The sequence below is a fragment of the Anser anser genome, assembly GCF_964211835.1.
Source record: "Anser anser genome assembly, chromosome: 16".
NCBI classification, from domain to species: domain Eukaryota; kingdom Metazoa; phylum Chordata; class Aves; order Anseriformes; family Anatidae; genus Anser; species Anser anser.
The window spans coordinates 7,996,872-8,013,294 of NC_139737.1; the positions used below are offsets into that span (position 1 = coordinate 7,996,872).

General features: G+C 45.6%; 1 protein-coding gene across 1 annotated transcript in view; it reads left to right on the top strand.

Moving 5' to 3' along the window:
* The first annotated feature begins 10,744 nt into the window (after positions 1–10,744).
* The window catches only part of ATP9A (ATPase phospholipid transporting 9A (putative)), a 61,265-nt gene continuing 55,586 nt past the window's right edge, over positions 10,745–16,423 (top strand). The window contains exon 1 of the mRNA XM_083801398.1: positions 10,745–11,010. Within this exon, the coding sequence (XP_083657524.1) occupies positions 10,943–11,010 (68 nt within the window). The 5' untranslated portion in view covers positions 10,745–10,942. The remainder of the gene's footprint in view (positions 11,011–16,423) is intronic.

A 16,423-nucleotide genomic window follows, 5' to 3' on the forward strand; every position in this document is an offset into this window, starting at 1 on the left:
ATATGGTGTGAAAGAGGAGGCGGTGGGTTTATGGGACTAGTAGGGCAAGTCTGACTGTGAACTAACAGGGAAATTGATTTCTAGCAGGGGCCAACCAGGGGTAGTGTGAAGGGGGGGGGGCTCACTTCACTAGAGGCTGTATTAACAAGGCTGGCTTCTAATAAAGGCTTGATACAAAGTGGTGTCATGATGCCATGGAAATATGACAGTAGCAGGAGAAAACAGCTGTGCTAGGAGGAAGACAACCCAAGCTGCCATCTTGGGGCTTTGCCCTGTAGTAGCTTTGGCTATGTACTCATTCACATAGATCCTGACGTGGGGTCTCTTGTTCAATGCAGCTTCTGAGCATGTCCCATGACAGCAAGCTGTCATTGCAGCTTTACCGCAATGGGGGCTCTGACTGTCTTTGCATTACCCGCTATAAGAATGTGTATTTGGATCTCTGCTGTCTTTAATTATATTGGTGAACAGGTGGGAAATGAGTGGGAAGGAGTTAAAGCATAAGCTCTGCTCTAGATGAACTAATGCGGTACTTTGTTGAGAAACCAGGGCAAGAGTTTTGGCAAATAGTTCTCCCTAGCCTGTGGTTGCCCAGGGTTTAGGGTGGATGTGGCTGGGACCTGCTGCAGCCAGGCGGATGGCTGTGAGAATGAACAAGGAGGCCTGGCAGGCACTTCTGTGGGGATTTACCCTTCAGGCCATGGTATGGAGCTCTTGTTGTGCCTGCAGCTGGATCTCACAGCTGGGTGACAAAGGTGCTCGGGGCTGGAGCACTTGCCCTGGCTCTTATCACAGGACCTGAAGAAGGGCTGGGACCTTTCTGATGACTGTCACCATGCAGAAAGCAGTTGGTGCAACAGAGTGTTTGGGGTAATTCTGCTGTATGTGGTGGCACCAGAGGCTGCGTTTCTGGAGCACACAGGGCTGGGAGTTAACTGCTGTCCTGCCCGCGAGAGCTGAACCAATGCTAACCACTCAGCATGCTGGAGCTCACCCACTGGCAAGTGGGAATGCTTTAAAGCAACACTTCACAATTAAAATAGACAGCTGATTCTTTTCTTCATTATGTTGTTGTAAATGAGGGACAAGTTTACTGAAGCTAATAAAGCCACACTGGTGTTAGAGCAGACCGAGCACGGTATGTGTACTGTCTCTGCTCATCAGCCTCTCTTCTTGCCTGAAGGATTCTCCTGTTCTTGTTTGTTAGTGCTTGCTTAGCTCATTGCATAGAGGATTTGGCTGTGCTGTTGAAAGCAGCATACTTATGCACATGAGCTAAGGTAAAATTGGCTTATTTAAAAGGTTAAATTTGAACTTGTAGGTTGCATTGATTTAAAAGAACTGAAGTGCACTAGGTTTGTAATGTATGGGCTCTATTCCTCTAGAGAAATGTTTCCCTTGACCTATCCCTTTTGTCCAAAAGTTTCCAAAAAGTCAGTGTGTGCTTCAAGGGGCAAGGTTGTCTTTAAACCATGTAAATAAGTGGCTCTCCAGGCTGACCTCAGCGACAGCTGATCCAGCAGCTGGCAGTGGGGAGGCAGGAGCCTTCTCAGGGCTTGTAAGTACAACCTGGAGCAAAGTAGGAATGGCCGAGGAGCTTGGATCCACAGAGGCTGAGGTGCTTGAGCCACTGGGAGGGCAGAGAAGCTGAAATGAAGGAAAGGGGATGGGTATTGCATTCATTTGTAATGTTTTCCTGTTGAAAACCATTGTTCTTATTGCAGAGTTTGTAGTACATTTGGAATTAGGAAAAACAACGTCCTGTGTTAGTGAAATAACAATTTAGGTAGGAGGCTTTGTTAGTGTTTGTGATCCAATTCCTGCTCCAGTGCTGAGGCTTTCTCAGTCTCTTGTGTTGGGCTCCGAGGGCTCCTGTGTGTGCTGCCTGCAGCCTCCCTGCTTGCCGTGAGTGCTCTGCTTTGGTGCTGCGTGGGCGAGCGCTGGACTCACGTTTGGCTCCATCTCACATTCATCACTGACCTAGAAAAGTGTCTCTTACTGCACACCCAGCAGGACAGGAAACATAACTCGGAAGCAGAAAATGGAACCATCAATTCCACACTCCTGCATGTTATAATATAATCTGTTTTGTTGTTGTGTTTTCTATTTTCCGAACTTTTAGTTAATTGCTATAAAGGGTAGTATTTTTTGGTAGCATTCTGACTTCTGTTAATGCCACTGCTACTTCAGAAGGTGTCTGACAGATGCTGATTTATTGGAAAGCATGCTTTTTAAAGCCTATTTTAACTGAATTATGTGCTGGCCATCCCAGCCAGTCCAATGCAGCATCCTTCTGCTTTCACAGTTCTTTATTAGCCTCTCTGGCTGTCACATCTTGCAGCCCAAAGCTTAACTTATTTGATTAAATTACTTTGTGCAGAAAATGTCTCAATTCAGAATGAGAACAGGTGGATTTCACTGTGTGCCTTATTTTCCAATACTTTGTTTAGGCAAAATCCAGACATTATTAAAAGCTTGTATAGAAGCATCTCTCTAAAGAAAACTGAAAAACAAACGAAGTAAAACTCAGAGCACCTAGCGGTATTTTATATAATTAAAAGTACCCATTTGAAACCACTGTGTGAGGAGCACTACCGTGACTGTTACATATATTGCCTATTACATACATTGAGCTGACTATTTTATGTATTAAGGAAGGATCCTTATAAGTAATGAAAATTCCTGTCACCTCATGCACTTTTTGTCTTTAGAGGTTGTTGCAGTCCTTCCTCATTCAAATAGCCAGAGGAACTTGGAAAGTCACTCTGCTTAGAAAACACCTTTTTTTTTTCCCAATGTAGAATATAAATATGTGAGGGAAAATCAGGGGTACTGTCTGTGACGTCAACACAATACCTAGAACTACAAAAGCAAAAGGGGAGAATGGGTGAAACCTAAAGACCACAGCCTCAAGCAGGGCGAGGAATATAAACGCACCCAGGCAGTGTTTGTGTCTCTGAACAGGGAGCACAGTCACTGCTTCTGTGCACTTGGAAGCGTGAAAACCATCTTTGTTGAAAGTTTGCTGTCAAACTGATGCTCGCCCAGGGACTGCTGGAGGAGGGAAAGGGAGCAAGCTGAAGCCTGCCTGCCTGCCTTCAGGGAGATGTTCCTCGGCTGCTTGCAGATGCCAGGGGCTGGCTTCGGTAGGTATATACCACAGGGAGTGCTGGCGGTGTGTCGGGATGCTTCTGTATTCCCTCCCAGTCTGGCTGAGCTAGACACACTGAACAACACAAAAAAAGCCTTTTTGGAAAACTGGTAACTGTTGTGTAAAGATGATTCTATGCTTTTGCTTAGATAGATTTAAGGGCAAATACGATGCAGAGCATAAATAAGAGAGCATTTTTATTACAGCTGGTCTCAGCCATTTGTCTATACTTCAGTCAGCTCATTTGAGCTTTCAAAATGAAATCAATGCTGTGAGCTGACCAAAAGTCAAAGCACCTGGTTTATGAAACTATGGGAAGCTGAGGGCCAGCTGCACAAAATGTGGTGCGTGGTGAACAGAAAGGTGGTGCAGGAGGAATGCATGGGGCTGATAGCTGCCTGACAAATAACTTGCATTCTTAGTGCAGTAAGGCAGAATCTATCTATCCAGAAACCTTTCATGGATATTATCTTCCCAGATCCTCAATGGCTTTGCAATCCCACGGACATGATGACAGAGGACGCTTTTTAATCAAGTTAACTGAATTGGCTTAACAGCCCCTTACACTCCTGGGGCTTTGCAAATTTGCTTCAGAAAAAATAATGTCCCTACACAGTCTGTATGTTCAGAATACCAAATGTATAATTTTTTTTGGCCACACTAGTTGTTTCAGGGAAGCCAGATTGATTTCTTAGGTTCTTAAGCAGACATTCAAATGATTTGCAGGTTTGAGGTACCTGAATCTCTGTACATGTTCTCAGCTCGTGATGTCCAGATTTGGAAAATTTCCTCATGATCAATTCCTCTGTTCTTCTTATCAGTTCTTTCAAACTGACATAATAACCACTTCAGGTACATAATTTTCATAAAATTTTCAAACATAAAATGTAAAACAAATATTGATTTATTCTCAGTTTAAAGCTTTACCTTTTTTTTTTTTTTAATCACACCCACAGGATGTGTAACAAATAAAAATCAGTATGGTGAGAGCTTATAAAACAGATAAAGCTAATACTAAAATCATTTCAAGAGCTAACAAAATGAAATGTGTGTTTATTTTTCTAACAATCAGCACCTTTTTCTTTCTTTGTTTCTGATATTCAACAGCCATCCTGGGTGAATGGCTGTTTGACAATATTCTTGTTTTGAAAATTAGGTACTGAGGGGTTTTCCTCTTGATCTACAACATATAATTGTGCAGGGAAGAAAAAGATCCTATACAAATACTGCACTTCCTCAGCTCAACATGAAAAGTATCTGCTCTGCAGCTTCATTATGAGAATGCCAAATGTTCCCTCGATAACAGAGCCTATGGCAGTATGAGCTTTATTGTAGTTTCCCTTAGCAAGTGTTGATGGATTTATGGAGGCCTTCATTAAATATAGGCTTAAAGGATATCCGCTATCGCCCACTTGTCAAAAGAAAAAATAATATCAAAGCCATCCGTGCAGATCAGAGATGCAGGTGTTAACAGTGCATTATAATCTGGTAGTGTTTAACTTGCCAATTAATTGCAGTAGTCTTGTCTGAGTTCAGACGCTTGACAGATAAATTTAAAAGATGAATGCATCTCATGTAGGCTTAGGGCACATGTACACGGATACCATATTGCTAATGATTCCTGCTTTGGCATCCCTGTTCACGTTTGCATTTCTCTTACAGAAACGCTCCTTCCTGGCAATGACGGTGTGCGTGTGCAGCCGGTGCCCCCCAGAAGCAGGCAGTTCCTGCATGTTTGCTCTTGTTTTGAGTGAAGGCAATAGCCCGCGTCTGTCCCAGTGCTGCCTCGCAAGGGTGACGTTTCACCTCACCGAAGCTGCCTGTTTCCTTCTCATCTGTGAATCGGTAGCATGGGGAAGGCACGCAGCGTACGGGCTGCCTGCTGCACAGCTTCTACACGCTGGCAAGTTTGCAAATCCCTGGCAACCGGGTCCCTGCTCCTGCACTCCTGCCTGCCTTGCAAATGCTGCCACTGCATGCACAGCACCGAAACGAAGCTGAAAATATCATCTGCACTCGGTTATGTTTTCAGACTCAGGAGGCGCATCCTGGTATTTGTAAAACATGCAGTTGTGAAACAGGTAATAATAGGTACAAAGCATAGTGTCACAATTTGAGTTGCCTGTGGAATCATTGGCATTTTGTGCAACCAGTTACACATGAGCCATCTCCTTAGATGTCAGAATTACCTATAATTTGATACTTGGGTGGGGGTGTGGGTAGGGAAGCAATAAACAAAATAAGCAAAAGCTAATATAGTCCCAAATCTGTATTGCTCTTCCAGCATATAAAAGGTCAAGTAGAATACTATTATTGTGACCTTTTACAGGGTTCATCAGGTGAAAACACAGGAGTCCTATGCATAAAAGACTCCATCATCTATTTAGTAATGTAACCAAAATTGAATAAAATCTATGGCATATTGTGCTAAGTAGGTAGTGAGTACAATCTGTAAATGTGCCGCCCAAGCTAACATCCACGGTGAGAGTGGGGAACTGGCACTAGGGCTTGCTCCTTGGAGGAATTTAGGCACCACCCTGTAAGAGCTTATTATTCACATGTTCTTTAATCGGTGGAGGGTAGAGACCTAGCTAGACGTGAGGACTGGCGAAACACTCGGTGAAGGCATCACCTGCGGGTGAGCAGCTGGGGTCACAGGCAGCAGATGCAGAGTCGCGAGGAAGAGGAGGTGGCAGTGCTATGTGACGGGGTAATGGAGAAGTGGGGGAGAAGGGCAAAGGGATGAGGCAGGAAGGCTCTCTTCCAAAAACGGAGAAGCACTACAGTAAGGGCTTGCTTGATTTTTCTCAATGTACAGGTGGTTCAAAGCATTTGGAATCTAAAGTATTTGTGTAAAATAATTTTTAATACAAATTATATTGATTTCTCAGCGCTTGGTTTGCATTTGCTGTTAGGAAAGGGGACTGAAATGATCAGGTTATCTTAACTTTATTCCTTTTATGATCCAGGCATCGGTGGGCAGCCAGTCATGTACGCAGGCTGTTCTTTGCCAGACTGAACTTTCACTTGTCTTCACAGACTTGAATGGCAGACCACAAGAGACTCATGACTATTCAGGGCATAAAATATAATCCCACTTGCAAAACAAGTGTGCTTGCACTGCCTGCTCTGGGAAAAGATGCTAAATCATTCTAATCAACCACCTGGCAGTTTTGTACAGCCCTTTGCATTACAAATGGGGGCTCAACCTTGGACATTCTAATTTCTGCTTTTGAAACAGGGTCTGTAATGTGCAGTGACAAAAACACCGGCACTATTAGATAAACTCTGCCTACAGGACAGACCCAGAGGAGACCAAATGCTCCAGATTTGGCTCTACGACAAAGAATGCAGGGAAAAAAAAAAAAACACCTGCTTGCTGTGGTCTTCATTTAATCACCTGGGGAAAAAAAAAGTTAGCAAATCATAGATAATGATTTAAAATATGAAAAACAAATTAGCTTCTTTTAGTTAGCAGTTGTCAAATTCTCTGCTTGCAAAAATAGAGCATCAACTGAATAAGCCAGTGTCATCAGAGAAACCAAAATAGGCTTTATTTCACTTGATTTAACAAGCCTTGAGAAGTTAGACTGGAGGCTTTCCTTTGGGCATTCCTTCTCAACAGGCAAATGAAAGGTTTGGGAATCAGGGGAGCACATACCTGCCATGAATGGTGAGATCTGATGCAAAATCTCTATAGCAAGGCTAATGCTACAGAAGAAATATATCAAGGAGTGGGTTTAGTCCACTGTGCTACAGGCTAGTCTGGATTGTTCACTGTGATTTTCTAACTAAAATCAAACACATTACAACACAGGGCAGCAAATGAGAGTGCCCGCAAGGAAGGCTCTGAAAGCTTGTTTGAATCCTGAGGTGCTGTGGGAGCAAGTCTGCAGACTGCACAATCACAATTGCCTGATTTCTGGCACAGTTTGCCACATTCATACTAGCCGATTATGCAGGTACGTGTAAACCTGGCTGTGCATCCCTTTATCTACTCCACGTAAAGGAGCGATGGCATTCATTTCTGTCCTGTATCACACAGGTGTCAAGGGCCAAAATGTGGTGCTAAAAAAGAATGCTGGCAACATTAAAATTCAGTGCAACTTCAGAACAAGCAACACTGATATTTGAGAAGTTTTATTTATTATACAGACTGAGACTAAAGGCTTGAGGCTATGGTTATCATTTCAGCCAGTCACAGCATTGGGCCAGTGGTTTTGTGGCAATGGTGATAACATTCGTGACAGTTTTGGTTACATAAAACATCCTGTTTAGGTGCTGCAGTTGCTCCCTTTATTACATTATCATTTGAAGTGGATTCTATCATTGTATATTTTCTCTCATTAAAAGAAAAAAAATAATATATATATATATCTTTCTATTCCTGCAGTTGAATATGAGAAAACCGGAGCAAATGGGTTTCATGAGCTGAAATGTCTGTAGGAGGAGAAGGGATTTCTACTTCTATTTCTATTGCCCCCACGAGTGGATAAAAACGATAGATTGAGAAGTAAGAAATTAAAACATGATATTACTATATTGAAATACAGTATGATCTTCTTGGCATAAGACTTCCCTAGCTCAAATAGCACTGAAAATATCTACCTAAACGGTCTCAGTGGTGGTGCCTGAAACTGGTATAACTATTAATTACATTGCTGAAATGTCCTCGTTACAAAATGTCCGGATGACTGCTGCAACTGTACAGAAAAAAATTAAATGACAACTGCAGTTTTTGTGCTGTTGTAATCCGTAGTATGACCTGAGCTAGAACTCAGCAAGGACAGGAAATAAAACAGAGCTACCCAGAAACGCTGATGGGGCTCACTATTCTTTGTTCTTCTTTTCCCTTTTTTCTTTTTTTCTTTTTTTTCTTCTTTTTCTTCTCTTTTTCTTTTTCCTTTTCTTTTTCTTTTTCTCTTGCATGAGAACTTCTCATCTTAAAAAAAATATTCTATCTATTTGGTGTATGCTATGCTAACAAATGTTTTTTTGGTAGATGAAATTACACTATTAGTGAGATGCTAATCAGAGTTTTCATTTAAGTGTTATTAGTCTACATCACTCTGATGTTAGGCACTTTCCACCAAAAAAAAAAAGCACAAGATCTAAGAGTTAGCACTTGTGATACCACTACGCATGTCTTCTACTCATGTTTTTCTCTGCGTTCTTGCAAAGCAATTGTGTTCCTTCTCTAGGAGAAGAATCGCTCATATTTTTGCAAATAAGTATTCATAAAAGACTAGTAAATTATTTAAGAAATTAAATATTAGTATTATAAAGAAATCATTAAATAATTTTGAACAACAAAACTGGCAGGTCACATGATTTTCTCAAATATTTCACGTTGAAAATAGGACTTACCACTCTGTAGGATGTGAACGTGGCACTGAAGGATTAGGGTGCATGTTGTTAGCTTTGGGGACAGGTGCTGCATCCTTCAGAATACATACATTTTGTCTCTAACAGGTATTTTAAAGACTGTCATTTAAATGCCATAGTTTTTATATTACTATACACAACATGCTGCTGCTTAATAATGAGACTCATCATTTTTATCACGTATTTGTCTCGCCCAGGATCCCAAGATGAAATGTGGCAGGAAAGTACAGACTGTGAGTAACGTACACTTTGAACTTACACGTGGGTTACTCACACTCTGCTCTTGGTCCCTGTCATTGTGGCATTTTAGCTGGGCAGCACAGCGAGCAGCTTGGAGCAGCCGTGCAGGCAGATGCGTGCCAGCAGCCCGGGCAGCAGAGAGCGGTATCGCATGTGTTCATGGCACAGCTGCATGCGTGCGTAGGCACTGAGTTTTTGCCCAGTGAGCATTTCCAGGAAGGTTACTCGTTAAGGGAAAGGTTTTGCCACCAGCCTGCCAATGGAAGAGGAAAAGCTGGCCTTGCTCTAGAAAGAGGTTCACATTTTGTGGTGACCAGGACTGCAGTGTAAGAGGCTGCGATGGATACGTAGCTCTGTTTTATACGATCCTTATCTGCGCTGGGCATTTCCTCCATCTGTAGAGGTGCACCGGTGTAAATCTTTGTGGTTTCAAACAGGAAGGAGCTACACTGACACAAACAACAGCCTCCAGCACATTTGCTGCGCAGGCGGCAGGAGCAAACTTCGGGCAGTGGCCAGGGCAGCCGGAGCGCTCTTACCCAGCAATAACCTTGTCGTCAGCTGGCTGCAGTCAGCACCTAGGGCACGGCCAGTGCTCAGTGCAGGCAAGGTTTTGGTTACAGCCAATATCCAACACCCAGGCTGTGATTCCCCAGGAGGTGAGGTCCTGGTGCAGCAGCATGCTCCCTGAGCTGCTCGGCTGCCCGCAGGCTGTGCTCTCATCCAACTTCCCATGGGATATGAAATAAAGAAATAACGGCACTCTCCCAGACAGATGTTTTTTGTAAAAGCAGTCACTTTGCCCAGCTGATTTAGAGCACTGCCACACAGCGAGGTATGTGGTACAGGGGCACGACGAAGCAGGAGGAAGCGATGTGTAAGGGGTATGGGCTGGATCTGCACTGACCAGCTGTGACACCGGGACACGGAGCCATTGCCTCGCTGGTTACAGAATTTGAAGTATTTTTTCTTTGTTTTTATTACTGAGATTTTTCTCAATCACTTGTTGGTTTTCTTCACTGACTTTCACCAAGCTTCCACCAGGCTATCATCACAATTTCTGGTGGCTGACCAGATACCATTAGCCCTGTTAGACTTCCCTATTTGCAGCTTTCTAGATATTTTTAACATTTAAAAAGGATGTTGTATAGGAGCATTTGTCTTGCCCATTTTTTTTCACAACAACATCACTAGCAATGTATACATCATTTAAATGGGACCACGACAGTACCACTTCACAGTCTTCGTTACGAAATACATCTTTGCCACTGGGAATTTTGTTTTTCACGTTTGAGTGAAGAACAAGGTCAGCAGCAGGAAAGGTGTGTGGGCTGCAGGTGAACAGGGTGTACGGGTCTTCAACGATTCCTTTGCTTCCTTGTTTATGGCAAAGAATGTGAAGATATGGAGATGGCAGGCGGAAAATGCAATGGAGATGGGAGAGGTGGAGTGAAGCAAGATAGATGAATGGAGAGGACAGAGCAGCTGGCAGATGACCTGTTGGGCTGGGGCAGGAACGTGAAGCAGCTGTGGGAAGGCCTGTGGCTGCGTCCCTGCCTGACAAAACGCACACAGGCCAAGCACAAGCAAATCTCTTCAAAGTCTCAGCTGCTGCCATCCAGCACGTTATTGGAATCTGGTTTGTACACCCAGCTATGATGGAGAGTTTATTTAGGTGATTTTTTACAGAAAAACTGGAAGTCACAAAGAGAGCGGACATGTCGGAACAATTTCTGCCCGGATTTACAGAGGAAATCCGGGTCAGGACCCAGAAGCGAGCATTGCCACGCGTGGGTGACAGTCCCCGGTCCCTGCACGAGTGGGGTGCGAGGTGGGCGCAGGCTCGGGGCGCCCCCCACACCCCTGCCCGCTGGGGGGGCCTCGGCTGCGGGCACGGCGGTGCCGAGGGTCGGGGCCCCGAGGGGGCGAGGCAGGGGGCGGCGTAAAGCAGCGGGGGCAGGCCGGGGCCGAACCGGGCCGAACCGGGCCGGGGGCAGGCCGGAGGCGAGGCGGGGCGAACCGGGGCGGGCGGAGCGGGCGCGGCACCTGCGTGCTGCGAGCCCGGCCCCTCGGCGAGCCGAGCCGAGCCCGGCCGAGCCGTGCCGAGCCGAGCGAGGCGCTGCTGGGAAGCGCATCCCGCCCCGCTCCGCCCCGCCGGCCGCGGCCATGACCGACAACATCCCGCTGCAGCCCGTCCGGCAGAAGAAGCGGATGGACAGCAAGCACCGCGGCGGGTGAGCTCTCCCCGGGGGCGGCTGCTGGGCTGCCTTCATCCCTCCCTGCCCGCTGCCTTCATCCTCCCCCGGCCTCATCCTCCTCCTGCCCGCTGCCTTCATCCCGCCCCCCCCCCCCCCGCCCGCTGCCTGTGCTCGGGGTGTGGGTGGGGGGCGCCGCGCCCTGGTCCGAGCCCGGAGGAGGAGATGAGGATGAGGAGGATGAGGAGGATGAGGAGGAGGCGCTGACAGGTTGCTCCTGACGCCATTGCCGCGGCACGCCCGGCGGAGGGAAGGCTCCTGCCGGGGCCGGGGGAGCGCGGCCGGTCCCTGCGTGGGGAGGAAGCAGCCCGGCTTCCCTCATCCCCGTCCCCATCCCCGGGCTGCTGCAGCCCGCAGAGCCCGGCGGACAAAGCGGTGCTGGGCGGCAGCGAGAGCCCCCGGGGGTCCCCGTGTCCCCCCCCGCCCGCCCGCCCTCCCCGTCGCTTCCCCGCCGGGTGGGGAATTGGGGCTGGGGTGGGGAATGGTGCTGCTGCCCCAGCCCGCGGCCTCTGCTTGGGGATAGTGTTGGCCCGGCACCAGTGTTTGCGGATCTGTGACAAAGGTCTTGGACTAAATGCGCTATAACTGTGTCAGTGACAGCAATACAATGTCCCTGCTCGGCGATGTTGCAGCGCTCCGAACGTGGGATGTGTTCCTAGAGATGCCTCTGGGTATTCATGCAGATATTTCCACCCAGGAAGCTAAATAGGAGCGATGAGCCTCGAACACTGTTTGCGTAGGAAATGGCCCCGCTGCCAGACAGGTTGGTTTGTACGCAGCAGAGCGTGCGGGGTACCGAGTTACCTGGCTGTCAGGAATTGCTGTGCAGGTCTTGGATGTGTGTGCTTCTAAATGTGACGAGTGATGGGAAAATAAAGCAAAATCTCCAGGGAAATTACACCTGTCAGAACAAGAGGAAATTGTTACTTTTTCCATTGTTTATTTTTTGTTGGTTGATGGTTCTGATTGGGGTTCCTTTAATTGAAGTTCTTTTCTGTAGTTTATTTGAATTATTTGACTTATTCCTTGTTATCAACATTGTTTCTATTAGCTGGCACGGATGTTGCCACATCAGCCTAGGCTGAGCTGGGAGGTATGTGTGATGCAGCAAATAATTCCCCAGCCGCTGTGTAGCATGCATGGCTGGACAAGTTCCACAAGGTGCAGCCACCGTGGCATTCAATTTGGCGATGTGATTGAAAGGGATCAGAGAGAGGAGGCAGCGGCCAGAGAAATTTCTCAAAGGTTCTTGAATCATTTGGTTTCAGAAAGTGCTCCAAGCTCTAGCAAGCCCCTGTTAGCAGTGTCTGACCGAAATAACCCTCATCTAACCTAAGCTACAGCTCGTTGGTTATGGACCTTACCTGGTGAGCAGTCACAGAGATGATGCTTCCTGTGCTAGTAAGAAATTTTGGCAGCATGAAGTTGTGAAGGAAGATGAACGTGGGATTTTTCTTACTAGCAGTCTGAGTAACTGGGATTTGGGTTTTCTGTTTGGTGCAGTAACTGGGGATGTGATTGCATCCTGGGAACTCTTGTCTTGTTTTACTGATCAGTAGGCTGTGATAGCTCAGTAATTCAATTGGATGATAGATTAGATTGCACTGAGGTGAGGCAAATCCAAAATACTGTTAGCAACTGAAGGAGGAATCAGCCAGCAGCTGAGAAGGGTCCTGGGGTCAGATCCAGGATGGAGTCCTGGGAGCCGTAAGCCATAATCAAGACCTTCTTACTTCCGTTTCCTCTGAGAAAAACACAAACAAAGGCACTTGAAAGTCACCTTCGTTTATACATATGAAAACCCAGTGGTAACCAAGCCTAGAAAGCGTTCACCTTAACATAGCCCTGACTGCAGTTTGTAGAGTGTCAGTTTTTCCCCCAGTGGGGACAAGTTCTTGGGCAGATTTTGTCAGCTTGGTCTTCAGGAGTCGGAAACAGATTTCTCTTCCTGTACTGAATGGCTTCATAGAAATCCTTGTGTGTGTTAGCAAAACAGAAATAAATGCCTAATTCTCCCATTGGCAGCCAGGGGCAGGTGTCATCCAAGCACAGCTTTGATTACAGCCTCAGTCTCTAGCGTACTTTGAAGAGAAGCCAGGGAGGAACTCCCACAGTAGCCTTGCAGAGATGAATAATGGTCCAGACAGCTGAGATCTGTGTCAAAGAGAGAAAGCATGTGCTTAATAAACCAGTGGGAGTAGTGGTTATCTGTTCCTGAGCATAACTTTAATGTGGGTCTTCCTGGCCACAATCAAAGACTGTGCTCTGTGTTCTCCTTGAATTCAGCTGTATTCATCCAAATGCTTTGCAGCACTCTGAAAACCACTATGAAGTATGTGCCAATTAGGAAGGAAGGATAGCATTAACTAATGGGACTGCTGGTGCTGTGGCATGGGAGCCCGAGCTTCCCAGGGGCTGCGCTCTGACGGGAAGTGAGCTGCAAGTTCCTGAAGCACCCCAGATGCTCCGTTCAGTGCATGACACAAGTTTTTCCCTAAATAGCTTATGGTCTCAGTCCACAATCCTGCAAGGCCTTTTTTGAAACCAGCAAACTGCTGCGCTCACGCTGCCTCTGCAATGGAAAAAGGCCTCGATCCAGAAACACGGGGGGAAGGACAGGGAAGGAGGAGCTTTCCAGCATGCGCATGTGGGCTCTTCTGGTCTGTTTAAAATGGCAAATTCCATTTCAAAGTCAACAGAGAGAGACGGGAGCTCCTGGCAGCCACCTGCCTGCGTGTGGGTGTGCCAGGGCAGGGCCAGGCTGGCTGCCTGCAGTCGGGGGGAGCTGCAGAGATGCAGTGCTGCCCGTCCTTCCCCAGCCGCCCTGAGACAGGGCACCCACCCGTTGGGTGACATGGAGGCGTGTGAAGAGGTGAGGTGGTCATGCACAGCTCTGATTTCTTTTTTCTTTTAAATTAATGGATAATTCTTCATATGCTTTTACAATAATGAAATGTAGGAGATGGGTTTGTATATTAAAGGTGCCAGGGGATTAACAGCACTGCCTGTGGAAAACGTACAAGCATCATCTGAGAAATTGATTGTTGTTGTAGGAATGATTGAATGCATGGAGGAACTTCAGCAGTAATTTGACCAAAAACTATCACCGTATTAAGAAAATGTGGCACTTTTTTCATTAGGTTTTGCTTTCATAAGCATTTTTAATTTTCTCCCTAAAATATTTCTCTGTCAGACATGATACATTTATAAATAAAAACTGCCTCTTGGTGTAGTGGCTGTTAGTTGGACATCTGACAGTCAATCTCTCATATTACTGTTTCTTACATCGTTACTAAGAATGCATTTTTGTAACCGAATATAATCCCATGTGAAATACACATTAAACCTTTCTGATCTTTACCAGCTCACGTTCATTCAGATCCCTGTGCAGATGAAAAGCCATATCACCTATAGGACTCAAAGTTCAGGATGCTGCTCGCATCAAAAAAGAGATGCTTTTGAATGATTTTGGTGACTTTAGAGTGTTGTTTTGTTTCTCAAGTTGTGATTTAGAATGTGAATGGCATGATGCTGTATAAACTTCCCCATATAAGTTGTCTTCATGCACTTTTTCATGTTATTTCTGTAAGATACTCATTTATAAAGTTCATGGTATACAGTGGTTTGTTAATTTGCCACACTTCAGGAGCTCTTACAATACTGTCCTCCCATACTTCAGTTGCAAAACAGAGTAGGAGAAATGTTTAGAAATATTTAGAAATGCGTATTCCTAAACTTTTATAGAAAATTGCTCGCATTTCTGTAACTTTGATTCCTATTCCTGGAAAGTGCATGCTAATTTTATCAGCATCTCTGAGCAGCAGTGAGGAAATGATGTAAGCTGTTCTTTAATAAAATCTTTTTCTATTTTCAAGGATATAGTCCCTTGACTTCCTGCTGGAAAAATATTTTATTATTCCTAATAATGCAGATAATTGTCTCCTAGAAGAAACAGACAGCTTCCTGCAGTGACACTGACCTTGCCCTGAACACAAACTGTGGAGTAACATGATGGCCTGAGCAGCCCCTTCCCTCAAAGTATAGGGCCTTAAGCTTGATACCCCAAAATAGGGATGGCGTCCAGAGAAATGGTAGATCACAGAGCTGTGCATGGCCAGTAAAATTATTAAAGGGAAGAACAAGTAAGTCAGGTAGAAAAGCTGATAGCCCCAATCTAAAGGGTTTATTTAATGAGCACCAGGATAATCTGAAAGTACATTTGTGTACTTGCTTGTGTGTGCCCAGAGTACTTGATTAACAAATCCTTTCAGTTGGACACCAGAAACAATGTGTGTTTGTTTGTTTGTTTGTTTTTTTGAGGTTAAGTTTACTCTTCCTCTCTTCTCCTCTGGGAAATGAATAGACTGCCTGAAATGTTTCTTAGGAAGTTCACCATCAGTCTTTTGCATCTTTTTTCCCTTTTGCACTTGGTATGAGTTGTTTTGTTGGTAGAAACCCTGTTCTGTCATCCAAGCACGTGGGTATCCCAAGTTTCATATTGAGGAACGTGCACCCGTAGCATGGCAATCTCTTCCCTGGTGCAAGCCCTCAGCAGCTTTAGGGTTTTTGCTTTGGCGGCTGTACGTGCACAGCAGCAGTAAAGCAGGGGTGAGCACTGTGCTGTCACCCCACGTGCTCTGCCAATACAGCCCGGTGCAGTAATAAAAGTCCCCATGAAAACTGGTGTTTATTCACTTCGTAACATCAGCACATGTAAGACAAAAAGGGTTCGGGTAGTGAAATTGTCCTGCCTGCACGTGACGTTGGGTGCGTTGATGAAACCTGCCATTAGTCTGTTAAAACACAAACTGCCATTGCAGCCACTTCTGTTTGTGTAAGGCAGTTTGTAAGGATCGCATATGGCATATGGAGGATTTTCAGTCAGAACTAATGAGCTTAAATATGTATTCTTCATTAATGAAGTTTAAACACCATCGAAGAGTTAAATAAAACGATGACCCTTGAATATCTTTTAGGTTGGGGAGATAAGCATCGGTCTGTAAGAACGAGCACCTTGTTCTGTTCTTGAGACGTCTGCATCCTTGCCAAGAGCTCCATTTCTAACATTGCAACAGGCTGTGGGCTGGCACTTGCACAATTAGTGTGCAGAGATAGTTGGCACCACCAGCAGTCCTGCCAGCCCCAGCTTTGGGCTGTGGCTTTCTGCTCTGCTCACTCGGCAAAACTGGCGGAGTGCAGGCGGTTGGTGGGACAAAAGGGAAAAACAAGGTTAGGGAACAGGCAGAAGTTAAATGCCAGCACTGGGGTTGACAACATGCTTTCATTTAAAAATAAATAAATAAATATTTATCTTTGGGGATCTTCTTTAATATCTGAGATAAAGATCAGCATTTGTACTGCCAGGGTTTTCAGCTGCGGGTGCATGAGTTCC